Source organism: Macaca nemestrina, chromosome 15, assembly GCF_043159975.1.
Source record: "Macaca nemestrina isolate mMacNem1 chromosome 15, mMacNem.hap1, whole genome shotgun sequence".
NCBI lineage: Eukaryota > Metazoa > Chordata > Mammalia > Primates > Cercopithecidae > Macaca > Macaca nemestrina.
This window is the reverse complement of record NC_092139.1, coordinates 28,650,780-28,672,636: the sequence shown is the minus strand read 5'-3', so window position 1 is coordinate 28,672,636 and position 21,857 is coordinate 28,650,780. Positions and strand designations below refer to the sequence as shown.

The following is a 21,857-nucleotide window of genomic DNA, read 5'->3' as shown; positions in this document are numbered from 1 at the left end:
TCGGCCTCCCAAAGTGCTGGGATTACAAGCGTGAGCCACCGTGCCCGGCCTTAGGCACTCTTTCTTTCTTTTTTTTTTTTTTTCTTGTAATTCTTCTTTTTTCTTTTCTGACTCCAAAAGTAATACATGCTTATAGTAGAAAATTGAAAAATACAGAAGAAAAGGCCCATATTTCCTTCTCCAAGGGAAGGCTATTATTAACATTTTAGTCTTTGGACTTAATTGGAGAGTATCTAATATTTCTGGAGCAAATATTTCTTTTTTTTTTTTTTTTTGAGACAGAGTCTCGCTCTGTCGCCCGGGCTGGAGTGCAGTGGCCGGATCTCAGCTCACTGCAAGCTCCGCCTCCCGGGTTCACGCCATTCTCCTGCCTCAGCCTCCCGAGTAGCTGGGACTACAGGCGCCCACCACCGCGCCCGGCTAATTTTTTGTATTTTTTAGTAGAGACGGGGTTTCACCGTGTTAACCAGGATGGTCTCGATCTCCTGACCTCGTGATCCGCCCATCTCGGCCTCCCAAAGTGCTGGGATTACAGGCTTGAGCCACCGCGCCCGGCGGGAGCAAATATTTCTAATATTCTGGTACGTGTCTAGTGTTTTATAGGCATGATCTGATTCCATTTTCATAGTAAGCCTGTGAGGTATGCAAGATTATAATCATGACTTTACAGATGAACAGACTGAGGCACAAAGAGGTTAAGGGGCTTGCTTACGGTTCCATTGCCTTCCTTGACTTCTTAGCCTATTCTGCCTCTTCTCAGGCTCACCTCATCCTAAATGAGCATCAGGTGGTGGATCAGTCTGATTCTGACCGGAAACAAAATTCCACTCAGATGCTTCCCCTGAGGAGATGTTAATAAAGGTGTGAGCAGGGTGAGGGGAACCCACACGGGATGCTGAGGCACCCACAAACTAACAGGGACAGAAGGCGTTACCAGCTCTCGGCCTGAATAAGCAGGAGGGAGCGGTGTTACCTGAGTTTGGTGACCAGTAGAGGTGGGCAGGGAGCTGTCGCAGAGGGGCTCAGCCACTACTGGGACCACAGAGAGAGAAATTGGGGAAGATACACCCAGGATTTTTCTCCTTCCACCTTCTGACTTCCTGCCAATGCCTTCTTCTTTATTTTTTCTTTAAGACAGAGTCTCTCTCTGTCGTCCAGGCTGGAGTGCAGTAGCATCATCTCTGCTCACTGCAACCTCCACCTCCCAGGTCTGCCTCAGCCTCCCTGGTAGCTGGAACTACAGGCACCTGCCACAACACCCAGTTAATTTTTGTGTTTTTAGTAGAGACAGGGTTTCACCTTGTTGGCCAGGCTGGTCTCAAACTCCTGACCCTAAGTCATTGCCCACCTTGGCCTCCCAAAGTGCTGGGATTACAGGCATGAGCCACTGTGCCCGGCCCCTGCCAGTGCCTTCTATTGGCCAAATGGAACCAGAAGCCAGGAGACAAGGGAGCTCAAGGGACAGTCCAATGGGCCAGCCTCCTGCTTCTTCAAGCAGGCCATGGATCTGGGGGTGCAAATGGAGACTAACAACCGAGGCGGCATGGTTGTAGGGAGATGGGAGAGACGTGTCCCCTGACTTCCCAGAAAGAAAGAGTCGTCTTAGTAACTGATTATTAAAAACATCATTCAAAACAAAAGACTTTTTTCTGCCTGGCAGTCTCTTGGTGTTTTGGTGTCTCCTCCCTCCCCTGCCTCCCCATCTCCTCTCTCACCTGGTTCAGAATTCCCAAGAACAACTAAGCAACAGTCTTTGGTATCATCAGTGTGCAGGGTTTAGAAGAGACAGCTTTGCTTGCGCCATACATGTGGCTGTGTGTGTTCTCATGTTGTTTCACTGCTGTGCTTATGCATGCCACCATGCCTGGCCCAGGACATTAACTTTTGTATCTCAAAGTCTTTCCATTCTCTGTAATAGCCTTGATCTCCATGGCCTTCCTCTGATGTGGAGGACAGGGTCTCTCATCCCCGTTTGACACATGAGGAAACTGATGCTCAGAAAGAGGAAGTGGCCAGGTGTGGTGGCTCACGCCTGTAATCCCAGCACTTTGGGAGGCCAAGGCGGGTGGATCACCTGAGGTCAGGAGTTCAAGACCAGCCTGGCCAACATGGTGAAACCCTGTCTCTACTAAAAATAAAAAAATTAGCTGGGTGTGTGGTGGCATGCACCTGTAATCTTAGCTACTTGGGAGGCTGAGGCAGGAGAATCGCTTGAACCAGGGAGGCAGAGGTTGCAGTGAGCCAAGACTGTGCCACTGCACTCTAGCCTCGGCGACAGAGTGAGACTCCATCTCAAAAAAGAAAAAAGAAAGAGGAAGTGACCTGCCCAAAGCTGATCAGATTGGAAGTGGAAGCACTGAAGCAGCAATGGTCCTGATTCTGAGTTCAGCTCTTCCCAGTATGTTTCATTTTCAATCTTGGGAAGTCTTTCTTTAGCCAGCCCCAACCCTGGGAGAAGTCAGTATAGCTTGAGCCCCCTGAGGTTGCCGGAATGCCATATAATGGGAAGAACTCTGGAATCAGAGATACCTGGCACAGCCTTATGACCTTGGACAAATCCATTTGCCTCTTTGAGCGTGTGCATCCTCATTAGTAAAATAAGGAGAATAATATCAGGACTTTGGATGGAAACATCAGGTGTTGAGATAAACTAAATCATCAGGAGAGGAGGGCTGGCTGGTAGCCACAAAGGCTCGCAAGGTGAATGCAGCCCGGGTCTCTATCCTCAGTTGGGTAGACTAGAAGTTGTCTCTTTGTGTTCTATCCATCAGTCATCCATGTATTCAACCATTTATCCATCTACCCCTCCATCTGATGCCAGATCTGCTGAATATGAATTCTGGCACTGCCGTTTACTAGCTGTGTGACTTGGGGCAAGTTCCTTAACTTCTCTGCTTCAGTTTCTTCTTTTGTAAAACAGGGATAATAAGAGTACCTATTACCCATTATAGGTTATTGTGAAGATGAAGTGAGTTCATTGATGTAAAGTACTCAGATTAGTGCCTAGCAAATAGCAGACTACAAATGATAACTTTGTTGTTATTTATCAGGAACTGCGCTGAGCCCTGGGAATAATGGCTAATGAGACAAAATTCTTATCTTTATGGAGTTTATTTTAGAAGAAGGGATAAAAACAAATAAGTAAATCAATCAATGATAGAAGATCCGTTTGTGATAATTACTATGAAAACCAACCACCCAGCTGGGCGTGGTGGCTCATGCCTGTAATCCTAGCACTTTGGGAGGCCAAGGCAAGTGGATTGGCTGAGCTCAGGAATTCGAGACCATCCTGGTCAACACTGTGAAACCCAATCTCTACTAAAATACAAAATAATTAGCTGGACGAGGCTGTGTGTGCCTGTAATCCTAGCTACTGGGGAGGCTGAGGCAGGAGAATTGCTTGAACCTGGGAGGCAGAGGTTGCAGTAAGCCGAGATCACGCCACTGCACTCCAGTCTGGACAAGAGAACGAGACTGTCTCCAAAAAAAAAAGAAAAAGAGAAAGAAAACCAACCACCCAACCCAGCATGCTTGCTTAATGAATTTGAAGTTTCTGTTTGGGGTGATAAGAATTTTTGGAAATAGATAGTGGTGATTTTTGCACAACATTGTGAATGTAATTAATGCCTCTGAATTGTTACCCTTAACAATGGTTAAAATGGCAAAATGAAACAAAAACAAAACAATCTAGCATGCTGTAACCAAAAAAATAGGGGAAAGGACCTAAATAAATTAGACAGGGTGGTCAGGGGGCACACAGATTCACAATCTGAAGGTGCGAGCTGCCAAGCTGTCCATGCAGAGGGAACATTACAATCATTAAGGACAAAGCCCCAAAGCCTGGCACAGTTGAAGAACAGACGGAAAGCCAATGTGACAGGCTCATGGTGATGGTGGCGGTGTGGGGAGGCAGTAGGGGACCAGTAGTGGTGGGAGCTGATGCTGAAAAGATGGGCAACAGTCATATACAGAGGTCTATAGCTTTGATAAGGAGTTTGTGTTTTATTTTAATGGGAGGCCCTTGGGGGTTTTAAAGAGGGCATCTGACGGGCGCAGTGGATCACGCCTGTAATCCCAGCATTTTGGGAGGCCGAGGTGGGCAGATTGATTACCTGAGCTCAGGAGTTCAAGACCACCCTGGGCAACATGGTGAAACCCCATCTCTACTAAAAATACAAAAATTAGCTGGGCGTGGTGGCAGGTGCCTATAGTCCCAGCTGCACGGGAGGCTGAGGCAGGAGATTTGCTTGAATCCAGGAGGTGGAGGTTACAGTGAGCCAAAATCACACCACTGCATTCCAGCCTGGGCCACAGAGCGAGACTCCATCTCCAAAAATAATAATAATAACAATAATAATAAATAAAAAATAAAGAGGGTGTCCACTGAGAGTTTTGGAAAAATTCTTATGGCTGCTTTGTGGATAATAAACTCTAGGAGGGCCCGAGTGGTCACAGGGAGACCATGGAGCAGGCTGGGGCAGCTCTCCTGGAACAAGCTGATAGTGGCTTAGATTTAGGCAGTTGCAATGGTGATGGAGAAAAAGAGCAAATCCAAGTTACTGGACTCAGAGATGCTGACTCATGCTAACCCTGGTTAGAGGGCCTGATGTATAAACCAGATACCAGTTGATTCATTTTTAAGGAGTGGTTTCACTGCCAGGCTGAGTGGATATTGCCTCATCTGGGCTAGGACACCCTCTCCCTGCAGGCCACCCGGATAAAGATCCACAGCTAAGAAGGCTGCTGAGTGCCCCTGGAAGGTGAGCTAGAGGAGCCAGAGGGTGGTTAGGATGTTGAAGAGCATCAGATGCTGACAGTCTGCTGCGCCAGCCCCAGCCCAGGCAAGCATCCCTGGTCTCACTGGGTTCCTTTCCCCCAGAGCAAGTACAGGCGCTGTCAGCATTTATTTCTCTGGCTGACCTTTCTCTTTTCTAATCCTGTGCATTAGGCCTTTCATATGTTAGTGTCATCAGTCTGGTCCTGCTGGCTGTCTCTTAGAAACATCTCTTTCTCCATTTCTCCATTTGTTGTGGGTGGACACTTCTGAACTCCCATTCTCAGGCCCTCCTCACTGCAGCTTCCCATTACTGCTGGTAATTATAGACCATACATCTCAGGCTTGTTTTATTGGGTGTATACCATGCTAAGTGCTTTTTTCTTTTCTTTTTTTTTTTTTTTTTTTTTAGATGGAGTCTTGCTCTGTTGCCAGGCTGGAGCAGTGGTGCGATCTCGGGTCACTGCAACCTCCGACTCCCTGGTTCAAGCCATTCTCCTGCCTCAGCCTCCCGAGTAGCTGGGACTACAGACACGTGCCACCACGCCCAGCTAATTTTTGTATTTTTGGTAGAGACAGGGTTTCACCATGTTGGCCAGGATGGTCTCCATCTCCTGACCTTGTGATCTGCCCGCCTCGGCCTCCCAAAGTGCTGGGATTACAGGCGTGAGCCACCACGCCCGGCCTCTAAGAGCTTTCTCTGTGTTATTTTCCTAAATCTCCTTCACCATCCTGAGAGGGAGGGAGGAGTGTCTCTGTTTTATAAAACAGGCAACTCAGGGCCAGGCACAGTGGCTCACGCCTGTAATCCCAGCACTTTGGGAGGCCGAGGCGGGTGGATCACAAGGTCAGGAGTTTGAGACCAACCTGGCCAAGATGGTGAAACCCCATCTCTACTAAAAATACAAAAATTAGCCGGCTGTGGGCACCTGTAATCCCAGTTACTAGGGAGGCTGAGGCAGGCGAAATCACTTGAACCCAGGGAGACGCAGGTTGCAGTGAGCTGAGATCGCTACACTCTAACCTGGGTGACAGAGCAAGACTCTGTCTCAAAAAAACAAAACAAAAAAAACAGTGGCAACTCAGGCTCAGAAAAGTGAAGTCACTTGTCCGAGGTCACAGAGTGAGCAGGCATTGGCACTAGGCTTTGGATCTGGGTGTGCCTGACTCCAAAGCCTGTGCTGTGAACCACTGAGCCACAGGGCCACCTGCTCTACCTCCCTTCAAGAGGTCCGTGAATGACCGTATGAAGTCTCTAGCCCTGGGCCTGGCTGGCAGCAGCGCTTAGTGATGGGAGCCCTGTCCTTCTGCATGGAGATGCTTCTGACTCTTGCAAGGCTGCCTGCACCCTCCCAGCCCCATCACTCCTCCCAAGCTCCAACCAGTCCCTCCCTCCAGGCTGTTTGGTGCTCACCTTTATAGGCTTCTCACTCTGAAGTGCCAGAACGTCAAGGTCTCCTCTCCATCCCCTGCCATCCCCCTTCTTCCCATCTCTGGACATTTTCCCACATGGTGACTCAGCTCAAATGCTCTCTCTGCATCTTCTGTCTAAGGTGGCTCAAGCCTGTAATCCCAGCACTTTGGGAGGCCGAGACGGGTGGATCACGAGGTCAGGAGATCGAGACCATCCTGGCTAACATGGTGAAACCCCGTCTCTACTAAAAAATACAAAAAACTAGCCGGGCGAGGTGGCGGGCGCCTGAAGTCCCAGCTACTCGGGAGGCTGAGGCAGGAGAATGGCGTAAACCCGGGAGGCAGAGCTTGCAGTGAGCTGAGATCCGGCCACTGCACTCCAGCCTGGGTAACAGAGCCAGACTCCGTCTCAAAAAATAAAATAAAATAAAAATAAATAAATAAATAAATAAATGGCTCCCTTTTTTCAACACCTAATTCCACCTTCACCCCCCACCCACCCTAGAAGCTTCCTTTGGGAACTCCAGGCTACAGTCCAGATCACCAGGTCCCCAGACTCTGCTGAGAGGCTGAAACATAAATGGCAAATCTAAATCACCTCCTGCCTAAGTGTTTAGCAATTTCCTGGGTGAGCATCCTCCTCCCACGTTGCAGCCAGCTCTTCGGGAACCAGCACGTGCTTCCCTCCAGGGGCCACTGCGGTGCCTGGCCCAGCCTAGCCGCACAGCAAGCTCCATCAGTCTGTGCTCACCTGGGCCTGGGCGGAACCATGCCTACGTGGCAGGCTATGTCAGAAGCCAGGGCCAGGCCCTCGGCTCCCTTTCTGTGGCCTAGTGAGAGAACCATGCTCTTATCCTTGGATATGTGAAATAAAGATTTCATCATATTTTTTTTAAAAGATGTTATTTTTGATTTATAAATTTTTAAAAGATTTAAACAGATTTTATCTCCTTCTCATACTGCCATACCAAGCCATGTGCATCAGAAAAAATTCTTTTTTTTTTTTTTTTGAGACGGAGTCTCGCTCTGTCGCCCAGGCTGGAGTGCAGTGGCCGGATCTCAGCTCACTGCAAGCTCCGCCTCCCGGGTTTACGCCATTCTTCTGCCTCAGCCTCCCGAGTAGCTGGGACTACAGGCGTCCGCCACCTCGCCCGGCTAGTTTTTTGTATTTTTAGTAGAGACGGGGTTTCACCATGTTAGCCAGGATGGTCTCGATCTCCTGACCTCGTGATCCGCCCGTCTCGGCCTCCCAAAGTGCTGGGATTACAGGCTTGAGCCACCGCGCCCGGCCAAAAATTCTTTTTTGACCTCTAACTTAAACTCATTCAAGGAATCTCCAAGTATAGTAGCAAAACCAAAAACTACAGTTAAACAGAAGAAAAAATAATCTGTCTTCCTGCCACCCAGAAATAATTATAGTTAATACTTTGCTGAATTTTCCATATCTGTGCATGTGTGTTCATTAACACAGAGTTAATCTGTACAAACCGTTGTGTATCATGCTTTTATACTCAAATCTTTTCCATGATTTTTTACATTTTTTTCTTTAACTCTCTAGAGTGAATGAGCCATCATTTCTCTCAGCAGCTCCTGGCCATGGAATGCAGAGGTGGCTCCTGCCACGTCCTTGGTGTTCAGCCTGAGCCTGAGTGCTTTCTCCTTTGCGGGGTTCTGTTGAGGTTTGCTTGAGGCAGCCAAGTACAGTGGAGAGAAGGCAGACCTAGAGTTAGGATCTGGGGAGTCTGGAGGCTGGGGAGGGAGGAGAGTGGGGGGAGGAACCAGGGAAATCTGGTTTCTGAGGAAATGACTGTCAGTCGTCCTTTTTGCTCACTGGGTCTCACCTGTAAAGGAAGAGGAGTAGATTGAATTATCTCAAAAATTCTCTCAAAAGGCATCCAGCTCCTCTCCTCCGTGGTTCTGGGAGCGCCGGGCATTTGCTGCCAGCGGGCTCTGCTGGAGACTCAGCCAGAGGAAGACTGGGATATTTATTTAAGGTTGCTTTCCTGGCTATTTCAAGAAACCTCAGACCCAGGAAAAGTTCCGGGAGTATGAACTGAAATCAGATTGAGGCCATTGGAGAGGGAAGAGTGGAAATGTCTCTTCCACTGCCTGGGCCCACGAGGGGTCGTATGGATTCTGCATCTCACAGCAGAAAACACACAGATGAGTCTGTGGATGCTTTTTTTTTTTTTTTTTTTTTTCTTTTTAAGCAAAATTAAGCAGGCAGTTATTTTAAGAGTTCTTGCCTATAGGCCTTATCTGGCATTATGACCAGTATCCTTAAGTGCAGGCTCAGAAAAGATCCTGAGCCTGGCGCACAGGTATCATGTGGACCCTTCCAAGGCTGTGGGCTCCCCTAAAGCAGCTCTCATTGCTTTGTATCCTGGCCTGGAGTCAGCACTCATTGTCCTGTAAGTGACAGAGAGCCTTTATTTAACTGTGGCTTTAAGTTATACCCATAAAGCACAGAGTAGTGTGCTTGAGTGGAAAGCATTTCTGTGTGGGGAGGAGGTGATGGGACCCAGGCCTTCCCTTCCTCCTCATCTTCCTTCTTAATAGTAGCATCAGTAACAACAAACCCTCTCATTTGTACTACACGCCTCCACATACAAAGCCTTTCCCCCGTTATCCACTCTGTGGGGGACTGAGGATGTTCACGGTCCCAGAGCTCTCCTGTGCCTAAGTGGGGTGCTCAGGGTCCCTGGCTTTCTGTCCAGTGCTCTTGGCTTTGGGCTGGGCTGATGCTCACTGAGATGCAGGGAGAAAAACTGAAAAATGAAAAGGAAGTGTGGGGCAGGGGACCTGGAGCACGTGGCTAGCCCAGGGTGGATGCTGTGTCTGTCTGTCTGTCTGTCTATCAGAGGCGTCCCATGATGGATGGTGCAGGGGAGAAGGCCTGCCGGGTCTAGCTTGAATCACTCTCATGTAATATGATAGATTTAGAAGAAGGGCCTGGACTCAGGGGTGAGGGTTCCTGCTCATTTCTCTATTTCCCTGATTTTAGCTTCAAAGCTTTTTTTTGAGGATCTGTTGATTGGGGGCAGGAATGGTTGCATCTGATGCCCCTCCCCTCCCCTACATTTTAAAAAAGCCAACTCGTACGTTTAAAAAAGTACATCCGTATATTTTATTTATTTATTTATTATTTTTGCGATGGAGTCTTGCTCTGTCACCCAGGCTGGAGTGCAGTGGCTCACTGAAACCTCTGCCCCCTGGGTTCAAGCGATTCTCCTGCTTCAGCCTCCCAAGTAGCTGGGATTACAGGCATGCATCACCACACCCAGCTAATTTTTGTATTTTTAGTAGAGATGAGGTTTCACCATGTTGGCCAGGCTGGTCTCGAACTCCTGACCTCAGGTGATTCGCCAGCCTCGGCTTCCCAAAGTGCTGGGATTACAGGCATGAGCCACTGCTCCCAGCCTACGTATGTATATTTTAAAAGATAAAAGTAGTTCCAAAGCATATAAAGTGAAAAGTGAAGTTTTCTCTCTTATGTCACCCTGTTCCCAGGGATCTCTTTCATTTTCCTCTACCCACTTCTGCCTTACCAACCTCTCTTAACAATTTGGTGAGTATCCTTTTAGAGCTTTTACTAAATGCGTGCAAACACAAACATATGTTGTTGAGGTTACTGTTTTGTTTTTGTTTTTCTTTTTTTTTTTGTTGGAGAAGGGGTCTCGCTCTGTTGCCCAGGCTGGAGTGCAGTGGTACAATCTCAGCTCACTGCAACCTCTGCCTCCCAGGTTCAAGTGATTCTCCTGCTTCAGCCTCCTGAGTAGCTGGGATTATAGACGTGCACCACCATACCAGGCTACTTTTTGCATTTTTAGTAGAGACGAGGTTTCACCATGTTGGCCAGGTTGTTTTGAACTGCTGACCTCAGGTGATCCACCCTCCCCGGCCTCCCAAAGTGCTGGGATTACAGACATGAGCCACTGCACCTGGCCTGTTTTGTTTTTCAAATATAAAAATGAGACCATGCCATTCTCTCTCTTTCTCTCTCTGTAACTTGCTTATTCCAGCAGAATAGCTGGGCAATGGGTCCTTAGCTCTCTGAAATCTCCTCATTTACTGCTGAAAGGGGAAAATGACAAGAATCGTTCATCCCAGAGAGCATTTCTCTACGTTGCTCATGTTTTGGATGAGTCCCAGAGAGGTGAAGTGACTGCCACATTTGTGGCCGACTTGGGGACTGAGCCTATTCTTTTGACTTTTACATCGTCAAGGCTGCACGGTTTTTTTTTTTTTTTTCCCGTAAGTTTCTTCCTGTCATTCTCTTTTTGGATCTATTCTGTGAAGTTAGCAGGGCAGGAATTTTTGAAGCTTGGGGCATGATGAGGTGTGTCCAGCTTCAGCACTGGAAGTGTCTGGAACCCAGGGCTCTTTTGGTTAAATTCTGTGAATCCAGCTTTGCTGAGGGGCTACCAAGTGCCAGGTGAGGTGGCTGGAGAGACAGCCTAGTTTGGGCCCTGCCTAGAGGCGGTCACCAGCGGCCCCATGTGCTCCTGGCAGAGCGGGGCTCCCTGGAAGGAATCATCATCCCTACGAAAGGCCCAGAGATTAGAGTCCCTGAAGAGCTGCAGACGCAGGGTGGGAGGGGTGCCTGTGACCTCGGCCACTAACCCCTCACCTCCCATGACCCTCCCTCCTCCCCACTTCCTCTGTCTCTCCCTCCCTCCTCCCTTTGCCCTGTGACTCTTTGTCCATTTGCCTCCATCTGTCTCTCTCCGCGTGTGGTTCCTGCCCCTCTCGCTGTCACACCATTGCTGTCCCTCCCTGTCACATGATCTCCTTCATGCCAATGCAGGCGTGCTGGTCACCATGACAACAGAGACAGGCCCCGACTCTGAGGTGAAGAAAGCTCAGGAGGAGGCCCCGCAGCAGCCCGAGGCCGCCGCCGCTGTGACCACTCCTGTGACCCCTGCAGGCCACGGCCACCCAGAGGCCAACTCCAATGAGAAGCATCCACCCCAGCAGGACACGCGGCCTGCTGAACAGGTGTGTGCACGAGAGCATGGGCGTCCCTTTCCTGCCCAGACCGTCCTCCAGGTCCAGTTCTTAGGGCCCCAGTATTTTTTCAGGAGGGAGGAAAGGAGGAAACTAAGATTTATTAGTGACCCGTTACATGCCAAGCACTGTGCTGGGAGCATTGTAGTTATTTTCTTTTCTTTTTGAGGCAGGTCTCACTCTGTTGCCTAGGCTGGAGTGCAGCCTCAATTTCCCGGGCTCAAGCAGTCCTCCCGCCTCAGCCTCCTGAGTAGCAGGGACAACAGGTGTGCACCACCACACCTAGCTAATTGTTTTCACTTTCTTTTTTTTTTTGAGTTGGAGTCTCGCCCTGTCACCCAGGCTGGAATGCAGTGGTGCCACTGCACTCTTGGTTCACTGCGACCTCTGCTGCCCAGGTTCAAGCAATTCTCCTGCCTCAGCCTCCTTAGTAACTGGGATTACAGACATGCACCACCATGCCTGGCTAATTTTTGTATTTTTAGTAGAGACAGGGTCTCACCATATTGGCCAGGCTGGTCTCAAACTCCTGAGCTCAGGTAATCCACCTGCCTCGGCCTCCCAAAGTGCTGGGATTACAGATGTGATCCACTGTGCCTGGCCATATATATGTTTTCTTTTTAACTTTCAGTAGAGATGAGGTCTTGCTATGCTGCCTAGGCTGGTCTCGAACTTCTGGGCTCAAGTGATCCTCCCACCTTGGCCTCCCAAAGTGCTGGGATTACAGGTGTGAGCCACCATGCTTGGCCCATTGTGGTCATTTTTAAATTTTATTCTCTCAAACTAAAGAGGGTAGCTACTAACTCCCCCATTTTACACTTGGGGAAACTGAGCACCAGCAGGATAAAGTGAGTTATCCAAAGTCACACTGCCATAAAGTAACAGAGGTGAAGTCAAATCTAGATCTGATTTTGAAGCCTGAGTTCTTTCCATTTATTTTCCTACCCCTGAACCTGTCTGTTCTAGCTTGGCTAGCCCCATGTTCTAGCTTGGCTAGCCCCTAAAGCTACAACAGATTCACCTCATCATCTAATTAACACCTTCCTTAATTCACGACAGGCCTGGAGGTGGCAGGGACTTGGCCAAGATCACTGAGGGCATCAGCAGTGGAGTTAGGGCCTGGGGCAGGGGGCGGGGCGGGGGCGGGTCTCTGGCCTTTCTCCTCTCCTTTAACTCAGTCCACAGCTCCCAGACTCCTGCTAGATCCAGTGACAGACAAAAAGAAGGAGACCAGATGGATGCTATGCTGAGTCACGCGCTGCTCTAGGGAGACAGGGCAGCTCTGGCCACTGGCTTTGGTTTCATGGGATGCTCCTGCCTCAGAGGATGCCTATGGCAGCAGTAGCCTGCAGGGAAGATGGGGACCCCTCACACGAGGCCACCCATTGTGCATGGAAGCCCTGGCTCTCCTTCTGCACACACCAGCCGTAGACCCTAGTTGCCCTGTGAGTCTCAGACGGCAGCGACTCTCATTCAGGGGTTTGTCTTGGCCCCAGATGCCTCCATATTGCTTCTTCCTTTTATGAAAGGCCATGGCTTAAAACTCACTGAGCAAACTGTTCCCTTGCTTGGTCTTGCAGAGCCTAGACATGGAGGAGAAGGACTACAGTGAGGCCGATGGCCTGTCGGAGAGGACCACGCCCAGCAAGGCCCAGAAATCACCCCAGAAGATTGCCAAGAAATACAAGAGTGCCATCTGCCGGGTCACTCTGCTTGATGCCTCGGAGTATGAGTGTGAGGTGGAGGTAGGGGAGCACTGCGTGCCATATGTCCTGTCCCTGGTTGGCCAGCCTCAGGTCCAGGGCAGGCTCCTGTGTGTACCCAGCCTGGGCCAAACCAGAGGAGTCCTGGACCGGCCACAGCATCCAGAGAGATGACCTGGCTCGGAGCTCCTTTGTACAGATGGTGGCACCAAAGCCTGGAGAGAGTGGTTATGGTTGCAAATAGAATTAGACGAGGTACAGGGCTGGCACCACGGGAAGATTTTACAGGGTGACTATACCTTGGCAAGGATGCCACCATGTAAGGGCTGATCTACAAACAGTAGACCTGGGAACTGGGCTCCCCTATTCACCCAGGAGAGACTGACATTTAAATTAAATCATTTTTATATACTGGGTGGAGAGAGGGCTCCTCCTTTCCTAGTGAATATCCCTGTCCAGGGTACCATCTCAAGTCTCCAGGACAAACTAGTCACCTGAGGGTTCTATAGCAAGCCCATCACCCCATCACAGGGAGGCGGCTCATGGGAGGATGTCACCCAGGCCATGTAGAAACCTTGCCCCATGGTGGTGACACAGCAGATGCCTCCTTCTGGGGTTGGCCCTCCTGGCCTCACATTTAGGTCTCCTTTTCCTGTATAGGTTCTGACTCTTGCCCTAATTCTGAGCTCTCGCTTGCCCCCTCTGTGAGCCCTTAGAGGTTCTACCCCTGCCTAGGCAGCATTCCTGGCCCTTCTCCGCATGTGTCAAAGAGCTCAGAGTGTGTCCTTGCTACTAAGATTTATAGGAGCTGCCCCCTTTTCTCCCCAATGCCCTGGTTTTAGGGATGTGACTTACTCCTGAGTCCTGGGAGGCTGAGTCCCTCTTCTCTACAGGGTTTTGTTTTGTTTTTATGTGTATGTATTTTTTCTTTTTTCTTTTTTTTTTTTTCTTTTTTTTCTTTTTTTGTTGAGACAGAGTCTTGCTTGTTGCCCAGGCTGGAGTGCAGTGATGCAATCTCGGCTCACTGCGACCTCCACCTCCCAGATTCAAGCAGTTCTCCTGCTTCAGCCTCCTGAATAGCTGGGATTACAGGTGCCCACCACCACACCCAGCTAATTTTTGTATTTTTAATAGAGACAGGGTTTCACCATGTTGCCCAGGCTGGTCTCAAACTCCTGGCCTCAAGTGGTCTGCCTGCCTTGGCCTCCCAAAGTGCTGGGATTACAGGCAAGAGCCACTGCACCTGACTGTGTATGTATTTTGTCTATAGAAAGATTTCACCTTCCCTGTTCCTGGGACAAAGGAAAGGGCTATCTTCTATGTCCTCTCTCCTACCGTGATGGTCCCCAAGATGCCATTTCTGCCTGTCCTAGAAGTGCATAAAGCGTTTGACTGAGGCCAGGTCCTTCTCTCTGATGATCTCCAGATTCAGGAATTCCTCATCAGGCTTGGTCCTGAGGGCCCAACCAGACCTTACAGGGGCCTCACTTCCTCTCTAGAGTCCCTGCTTCTTTGGGTGGTGACTGCCTCTGTTCCCCTGCCCTGTGATCCCCTTATTGGTGCTCATCTTTACCCCTGTGGGTTTGGAGTGCACCCAGTCAGGTTCTTGGCTTTGTCATTTTGAATGGTGTTTCAGAGAGGCCCAAGCCTAGCTCTACAGGAGTGGGAGGAACCTGTCCGGCCCTAACAATGGTTCTTCCAGCAGAAGCTGATGGAGGCCCCATGAGCCTCTGTGAAACCTCACTGGCTGTGGGGAAGGGAGTGGTGAGCTAGCCTGGGCTGCCCTGGATTTCACTCAGGGAAGGGAGGGTCACACTATGACCCTGAGTCCCAAGCCCTCCCCTTCTCCCCCTGCCCGCTTCTGTTATATTCCAGGGGCTTCTTCTCTTCCTGTCACACCTAAAGCTTAGGACTTGGTTTTCTGCTCCTTCAGTCTAAGTTAGCCTCCTTCTCTTAATCACTAAAAAGGAAGGAGAAAGCCGTCACTTCCTAAGCCTTCCACTTCAGCTTCTCCCCAAGCAAGCTCAAGGTCCAGAAACCCCCACCAGAACTTGGAAGAAGGCCATCAAGGAGCTAGCCATTGTTGTCACCCCCTTAGTACTCAGAGGGCAGAGCCAGGTGGGTGGCAGGAGTGCTGCATTCCTGTCCAGATGCCAAAAGGCCCTTGGGGTTTTTGAGTTGTCCTGGTGGAGCCTAGGGTATCTCCCAGCCTCACCCCGGGGTATACTTCAGCCTCACAGCTGCTCTGCTTCCCTCCTCAGAAACATGGCCGGGGTCAGGTGCTGTTTGACCTGGTCTGTGAACACCTCAACCTCCTAGAGAAGGACTACTTCGGCCTGACCTTCTGTGATGCCGACAGTCAGAAGGTACTTGGACTAGGGAGCAGGGTGGGACCTGCACTTCCGTTAGGCCCCTGTAATCCTGGCCACCCCCCATGGCTTCCATTAGTGCTCAGATCACTAAGCGTCTTCTGTTTGCATGTCCCCAAGGTTCAACCAGCCCTATCTACCCGCAGTTCCCTGTCTCAGCCATTTCTTGGTGACATACAGGTCACCCCCAGGTGGGAATTTGAAGAGCCCTGATCTGGCTGCTAGAGTTGCTGGGGGAGCTTAGGAGCTCCCTGCCAGAGCCTCTCCCCCATCCTTGGGAGACTCTGAATTTCCTCCTTCCTGCCAGTCCCATTGCAGCTGCATCACCTGCTCACTGGAACTGCCTCAGGGCAGTGGCAGCTCCGGGACACTGGGTCCAAGCCTGGTAGTGAATCCTGGCCCCATTCCCCTCACCCCTTAGACCCAGGAAAAAGGGACCAGGAGGCTTAGCCAAGGAAGGGCGTTGCCCACAAGGGGCTGCTGACCCGCCATTTCAAGATATTTCTCCCAGCCCAGTCAGGTTCTTTCTTGCATCTTCCCTCTGAAGATCTCTGTCTTTTCTTTCAGAACTGGCTGGACCCCTCCAAGGAGATCAAGAAGCAGATCCGGAGTGAGTGGCTTGCTGTGGTTGGGGAGGTGAATGGGTGAGGGGATTCCAGGCCATGAGAACCTCCCTTGTACTGCTCTCTCCTCCTTTGGAAAGTGCATTCAGGCTGGGCGCTGTGGTTCACGCCTGTAATCCCAGTGCTTTGGGAGGCTGAGGCGGGCAGATCACTTGAGGTGAGGAGTTTGAGACCATCCTGGCCAACATGGGAAAAGCCTGTCTCTACTAAAAAAAATACAAAAATTAGCTGGGCTTGGTGGCAAGTGCTTGTAATCCCAGCTACTTGGGAGACTGAGGCACTGGGACTGCCTCAAGCGATTCTCTTGAACCCAGGAGGCAGAGGTTGCAGTGAGCTGAGATCACACCACTGCACTCCAGCCTGGGCAACAGAGCAAAACTTCATCTCAAAAAAAGAAAACAACAACAACAAAAAAAGAAAGTGCATTCAGATCCATGAGTCCATGTACTCCACATGGCAGATCTTGGGAGAAGCCAGAGCGGGAAGGACAAGTCTAAGGCCCAGAGAAGAGAAACGACTGTGCAGAGTCACACAGCAAGTTAGCAGAGGAATCATAAATACATTCGGGACGTCAGCTCTAGAAGGGACCTGCAGAGCCGTCTAGGACAAAGGACAAGCAGATGGGCTGGAAACAGCCACCCTTCTGTCCAGGAATGGTGCAGACTTCAGTAAGCAACGACCCTTTTCTCAGAGGCCCAGAGAGAGGCAGTTATTACCTAAGGTCACAGAGCCAAATGTTGGCTGAGCCAGGTCTTGAGTCCTGGTCTTCCAACACCGTCCTGTGCTATTTTCAAGGCCTGGGGTGAAGGCAGATGAGCAGGCCAACAACCTGTCCTTTCTGGTCTAGAGAAAGCATGTTGGGAGGGATGGGGCGGCTCCCAAATGGCAGAAGTGGGAGGTAGGGGGCCCCAGCAAGGCAGCCTGAGCAGTTGGAGACCTGGGGCCTCGAGGTGGAGATGCCTCCACCCAGGGCCCCTCCCCCTTGACTGTGGTTGGTCTCTCCTGAACTCCCTGGTCCCCTGGCTGGAAAGCTGTAGCTGAGCCTGTTGCCATGACAGCGGGCAGCTGGGCCCTGGGATGCCAGCTGACTCTGCAGGAGGGGGCTCGAGGAATTCTTCCTGTAGGTTCTGTCAGTTGGAGACAAAGAGGCAGGCACACAGACAGAGCGCAGTCCTCGGGGGGCTGACAGATCCTCCGCCTGGGCTTCAGGCTGTCCCCCAGGAGCCCCAGCCTGGCTGGGAGGCCTATGTCTCATGACTAAAGAGATTGGAACAGATAGATACAGGCAGCCGAGTGTGTGGTGTTTGGTCAGGACCAGGAGCTTGGGAAAGACACGCGGCTGGACCAAATGGTCAGGTCTCAGCATCACTCCCAGAGGTGGCCTGCAGCCCCTGCCAGCACAGCCCAGGCCTGGTGGATGTCACTCCTTGTAGCCATCCCAAGTCATCGAGTAATAGTCTTGATCCCTAGCAAGCACCTTATCCAGGAGAGCCACAGTCTCTGCCTCTACCCCTGTAACTTCCAGCCATTCATCCTCATCCTACCTTCTGGTGCCCCAGTAGAGCAATTTTTTGCCCTCTGTGTCAGCACCTCAGCCTTCTGAAAGTGGCACCATTGGTCCTTGTGGCCTGGGCTTCAGAGTTGGGTGTATCTCCTCCCAAACCTCAGTGCACCTGGGGCAAGGTAGGGCAAAGTAGGGCACCTGGGGCAAGCTCTCCACCTCTCTGGGTCCCTGCTTCTCCTTGGCCAGTGGATTAGTAGTTCCTGCCTCATGAAGTAGGGATGACAGTTCAATGACATATGTATGGACAGCACCAAGCACATAGTAGGTGCTCAGTAGCTGTTTTCTTCTTGCTTCCCTGAGGCAATCTGGTGTGATAGTTAAGCAGATAGACACTGAGGCCAGACTGCCTGGATTTGAATGTTAACTCCATCTGCTTCTGGTGTTGACTGTGCCTCGGTTTCCTCCTCTGTAAAGCAGGGTAATGCTAGTACTTATATTTACGTTGTGAGGATTAAATGAGTATTACATGTAGAATGGTGCCTGCACACAGTAGCACCCAGTATGCATTAGCTATTATTATTTATTATTATTATTGATTATTACCATTATTATTCCTGAGGTAGGAATTCCTGAGACTATTATTATTCCTTGAAGCTGATTTTTCCAAGGAGTCGGTGTGGTCAGGTGCCTGGGCTCTGGGGCCAGATGGCCAGAGTTAGGATCCCCATTTTCTACCACTGACTAGCTGAGTGACCCTGAGAGAGTGACTTAACCTCTCAGAATTCATCTATAAAAAAGAAAGTCAACTTCAGGATGATTATGAAGATCGAACCCCATACATGTGCATAAAGTTCTTAGCAAGCGCAGTGACTGGCATCTAGTAAAAGTTTGAGATGTGACATCTGTATGGTGCAGATAGCGGTTACCGCAGAGACAAGGATGGTAGTGGCGATGTGACCTCCAGCGGTCCATGACCACAGCCCTGCCCTGGATGGGCCTTACTTTCTCACTTTGTCAGGGGCCATTTTGGGCCTGAAACCTGAAATTCCCAGGGGTGGTCTGACCATTGTTGTGGATATGTAGACTTTTGCTAATTTTGTCCAGTACCTCATACCTACCTGCCTTCATCCCCTCTCAAGTGGCTACCCCTTCTCTGGGCTTGCAGAGCTTGCTTCCAGCTATAACCTCAGACTTTATTCTCCTGTGTATCTTCTTAGATGTGTACCATTGGTTTTTCACATCTAAGCGTGGAGGTTAGCATTTATCCCCCTAAAATATCCCTTTGTTACATTTAGCTCATTATATTTGCCTTTTGGATCTTATTTATAATTCAATCCTGTCATCTGAGATGGAGTCAACATGATACAGGGCAGAGTTTTCCAGTGTGTGTTCTGAGAAACATTAATCTTGCAGGATGCTCTGTAAAAAATGGATACAACAGATCAAACCATTTTTGGAAATTCTTGAATGCATGTTCCCTTCAGAGAGCTGCAATGCACAGTAGCAGGGTGAGGGCTCTGACAAGTCCAAATTTAAGAAACCTGTTTAATGTGGTATTATTTAGCCTTTTTTCTTATCATTGACATACGATGACCCAGACTAGGGTATAGACCAAGGAGCCAGATGGCCTGGGTTTGAACCCCAGCATTGCCGCTTCCAAGTAGGGTGACCTTGGGCTGACTGCTTTACTGCCTGGGCCTCAGTGTCTTCATCTATAAAATGGAGCTAATCATAGGACTTACTTATGGGGTTGTGGTGAGGTTTACTGAAGTGATGTTTGTAAAGTAATTAACAGTGTGTCTGGCATGCAGCGTCAGTTTTCTTTCTTTCTTTCTACCTTCCTTCCTACTGCTAGCTCGCAAGTCTCTTAACCTGGGCCTCAGTTTGCTAATCTGTCAAATGGGAGTAATGTTCCAGACTTCCTGATTGGATTGTCCTGAGATTACAGATAGGAGAAGACTTTGAAAAACTGCCCATAGGATGGTGCATCTGGACCACCCAATGGGGTGATAGGGCCTCGCTGATCTTTCTCCCATCTCCTCTCAGGTAGCCCCTGGAATTTTGCCTTCACAGTCAAGTTCTACCCACCTGATCCTGCCCAGCTGACAGAAGACATCACAAGGTGAGGGCTGTGGAGGGAGAGGCAGGTGTGCTGGCTGTGTGGGACTACGGATGAGGGCCTCTGGCCCTGGGGACACAGGCAGTGTATGATAGCAGCTGCAAATGCAGTCTCCTACCAAGGTCAGGCAGACAGCATCAACACAGGAAGCCGACTCATTGTAAGAAACACAGTGATGCAAGCACAGTGGTCAGTGGCAGCTGACCCTTGACGTCAGAGGAAGAGGTATCACAGGGAGCTGTGGGGCCCCTTGTAGAGAGGACAGAAGCCACCTAAAACAGTTGCTGTTCCCCTCCAGGCCATCACTGTCATGTAGGAATTGGGCCTGATTGTTGGAATGAACCTAGAGATTAAAGAATAAAAACCACAGTTCCTAAATGTTGGTAACAAATGCAAACTTTAAAACAACATAGCATGGGCCATCTATGCATGGGCCATACCAAACCCATGTGAAGGCTGCTGTGCTGGGTGAGCTACCAGTTTGCAGCATTGGGAATACGGAGGGAGTAGAATAGGATGCCTTTGAACGTGGGACTTTGGTCTGCATGCCACTCTGTGCACACGTCAGGCACATGGAAGTCAAGTTGGGCTTGGGACTCCCCACAGAGAAATGAGTGCAAAGCATCCTTCGGAATGGGAGCTTCCGTGGGGTTACCCATTTCTGGAAACCAGAACGGGGAAACCCTTCTCTTAAGCCCTTTCCAAAGAGGTAGTCTTACTTCATGATATCCTGGGGCTGTGTCATTCAGGTGATGGGCCCTTTACTCCCAACAGAAGATATGGGCTTGGAGTTCCCCTATAGCAGGGAAGGGGCTCCTAAGCTGGCCCCTCTCTCCCATTGGGTCCCTCCTTCACTTTCATGTCGATTGCCTGTTTGCCAGGCCATCGACCAAGGTCAAGATGCTGACTCTGGCCTTGGGAGATAAGACAGATGTTCCTGGAACAGATCAGGCCTGGGCTTTGGCGTCATTAGTCTTAGTTCTGAGCCCTGAGGTCAGGTGCGGGCTAATGTGGCAGCATCAAGATCTGAAACTCCATTCCCAAGTGGACTGTGTGGGTTAGGCCAGCACAGCTTCCATCCCCCTGGTCTTACCTACTGATACTTCTCCTGTTTGTGCCAGACCCTGGGCACTGTGCTTCCAGGGACACCAGGAAGGAAGTTAGGCCTGCCTAGCACAGATGGCCCTAGGAGATGGGTGCTATAGCAGCTGATTTCGCCAAAAATAGTTAGGCCCGAAATAAACTGGTCAAAATGACAAATTGATTGAAATGAAAGATTGGTCAGAATATTTGGCAGTGATTTCTGAATTTTGAGACTTTTGAATAGAATGCCCATAAGCCTGTACTTGGTGCCAGTGATGTTTGAGCTGCTACTGATTCTGAGTCTATGCCTTGGCCCTGGGCGCACACTGAGGTTGCACATACTTTTTGCCAGGACTTCAGTTCTGACTGTGAAATAATGTCACAGAGTAGTAAGAATTATATTAAGTAAAAGGCACTTAAAAGAAAAAAGGCCAGATGTGGTGGGTGATCACACCTGTAATCCCAGCACTTTGGGAGACAATGGCAGGAAGATTGCTTGAGACCAGGAGTTTGAGACCAGTCTGGGCAACATGGCAAAACCCTGTCTCCACCAAAAATACAAAAATTAGCTGGGCGTGGGGCACGTGGCTGTAATCCCAGCTACTCAGGAGGCTGAGGCAGGAGAATCGCTTGAACCTGGGAGGCGGAGGTTGCAGTGAGCTGAGATCGCGGCACCGCACTCCAGCCTGGGTGACAGAGTGAGACTCCATCTCAAAAAAAAAAGAAAAAAGAAATAGCAATTGAAAAATAATGGTGAAACATAACAAAAATGGACAGGGAGGCATCATTGGCTAAAAATGAAACATTTTTTTTTTAATACATAGTAACCAAAAAAGCAATAAAAATGGTTTTAAATGGTTCTAAAATTGTAAAATCGTCCAAGTGTGCATAAAAGTTATAAAAAATCATGGCCTGGTAGTTGGAAATGTTCCTTTAAACCAATTTGTTTTCAGACAATTTACTTAGAGCTGGAAGCAAAATAAGAAAGTTTTGGGAAAGCATTGGCAAGCAAGTTCATCCAGGCAATGGAATACAGTGTGGAAGTTAAAATGAATGGGGCAGAGTCACATGTGCTGACATGGGAGGGCTCTAAGGCCTGGGTATGAAAAAGTGAGCTGTTAGAATCAGAGGCAGCATTTGATGCCATTTACAGGTAAGAAACACCCATAAATCAAAACCACATGCATTTCTGGTCATCAAGAGGAAATTTAGAGTCACCTCTAAAGTGTGCATTTTTTCCTCAATATGAATACAGTATATTA

At 49.6% G+C, this 21,857-nt stretch overlaps 1 protein-coding gene across 50 annotated transcripts in view; it reads left to right on the top strand.

Moving 5' to 3' along the window:
- Positions 1-21,857, top strand: part of LOC105496287 (erythrocyte membrane protein band 4.1 like 1) — a 140,539-nt gene that overhangs the window by 70,434 nt on the left and 48,248 nt on the right. For all 50 annotated transcript variants that reach the window (XM_071079406.1, XM_071079421.1, XM_071079407.1 and 47 more), the window contains 5 exons: positions 10,995-11,185; positions 12,775-12,939; positions 15,159-15,263; positions 15,834-15,876; positions 19,440-19,515. In XM_071079406.1, the coding sequence (XP_070935507.1) occupies positions 10,995-11,185; positions 12,775-12,939; positions 15,159-15,263; positions 15,834-15,876; positions 19,440-19,515 (580 nt within the window). The remainder of the gene's footprint in view (positions 1-10,994; positions 11,186-12,774; positions 12,940-15,158; positions 15,264-15,833; positions 15,877-19,439; positions 19,516-21,857) is intronic.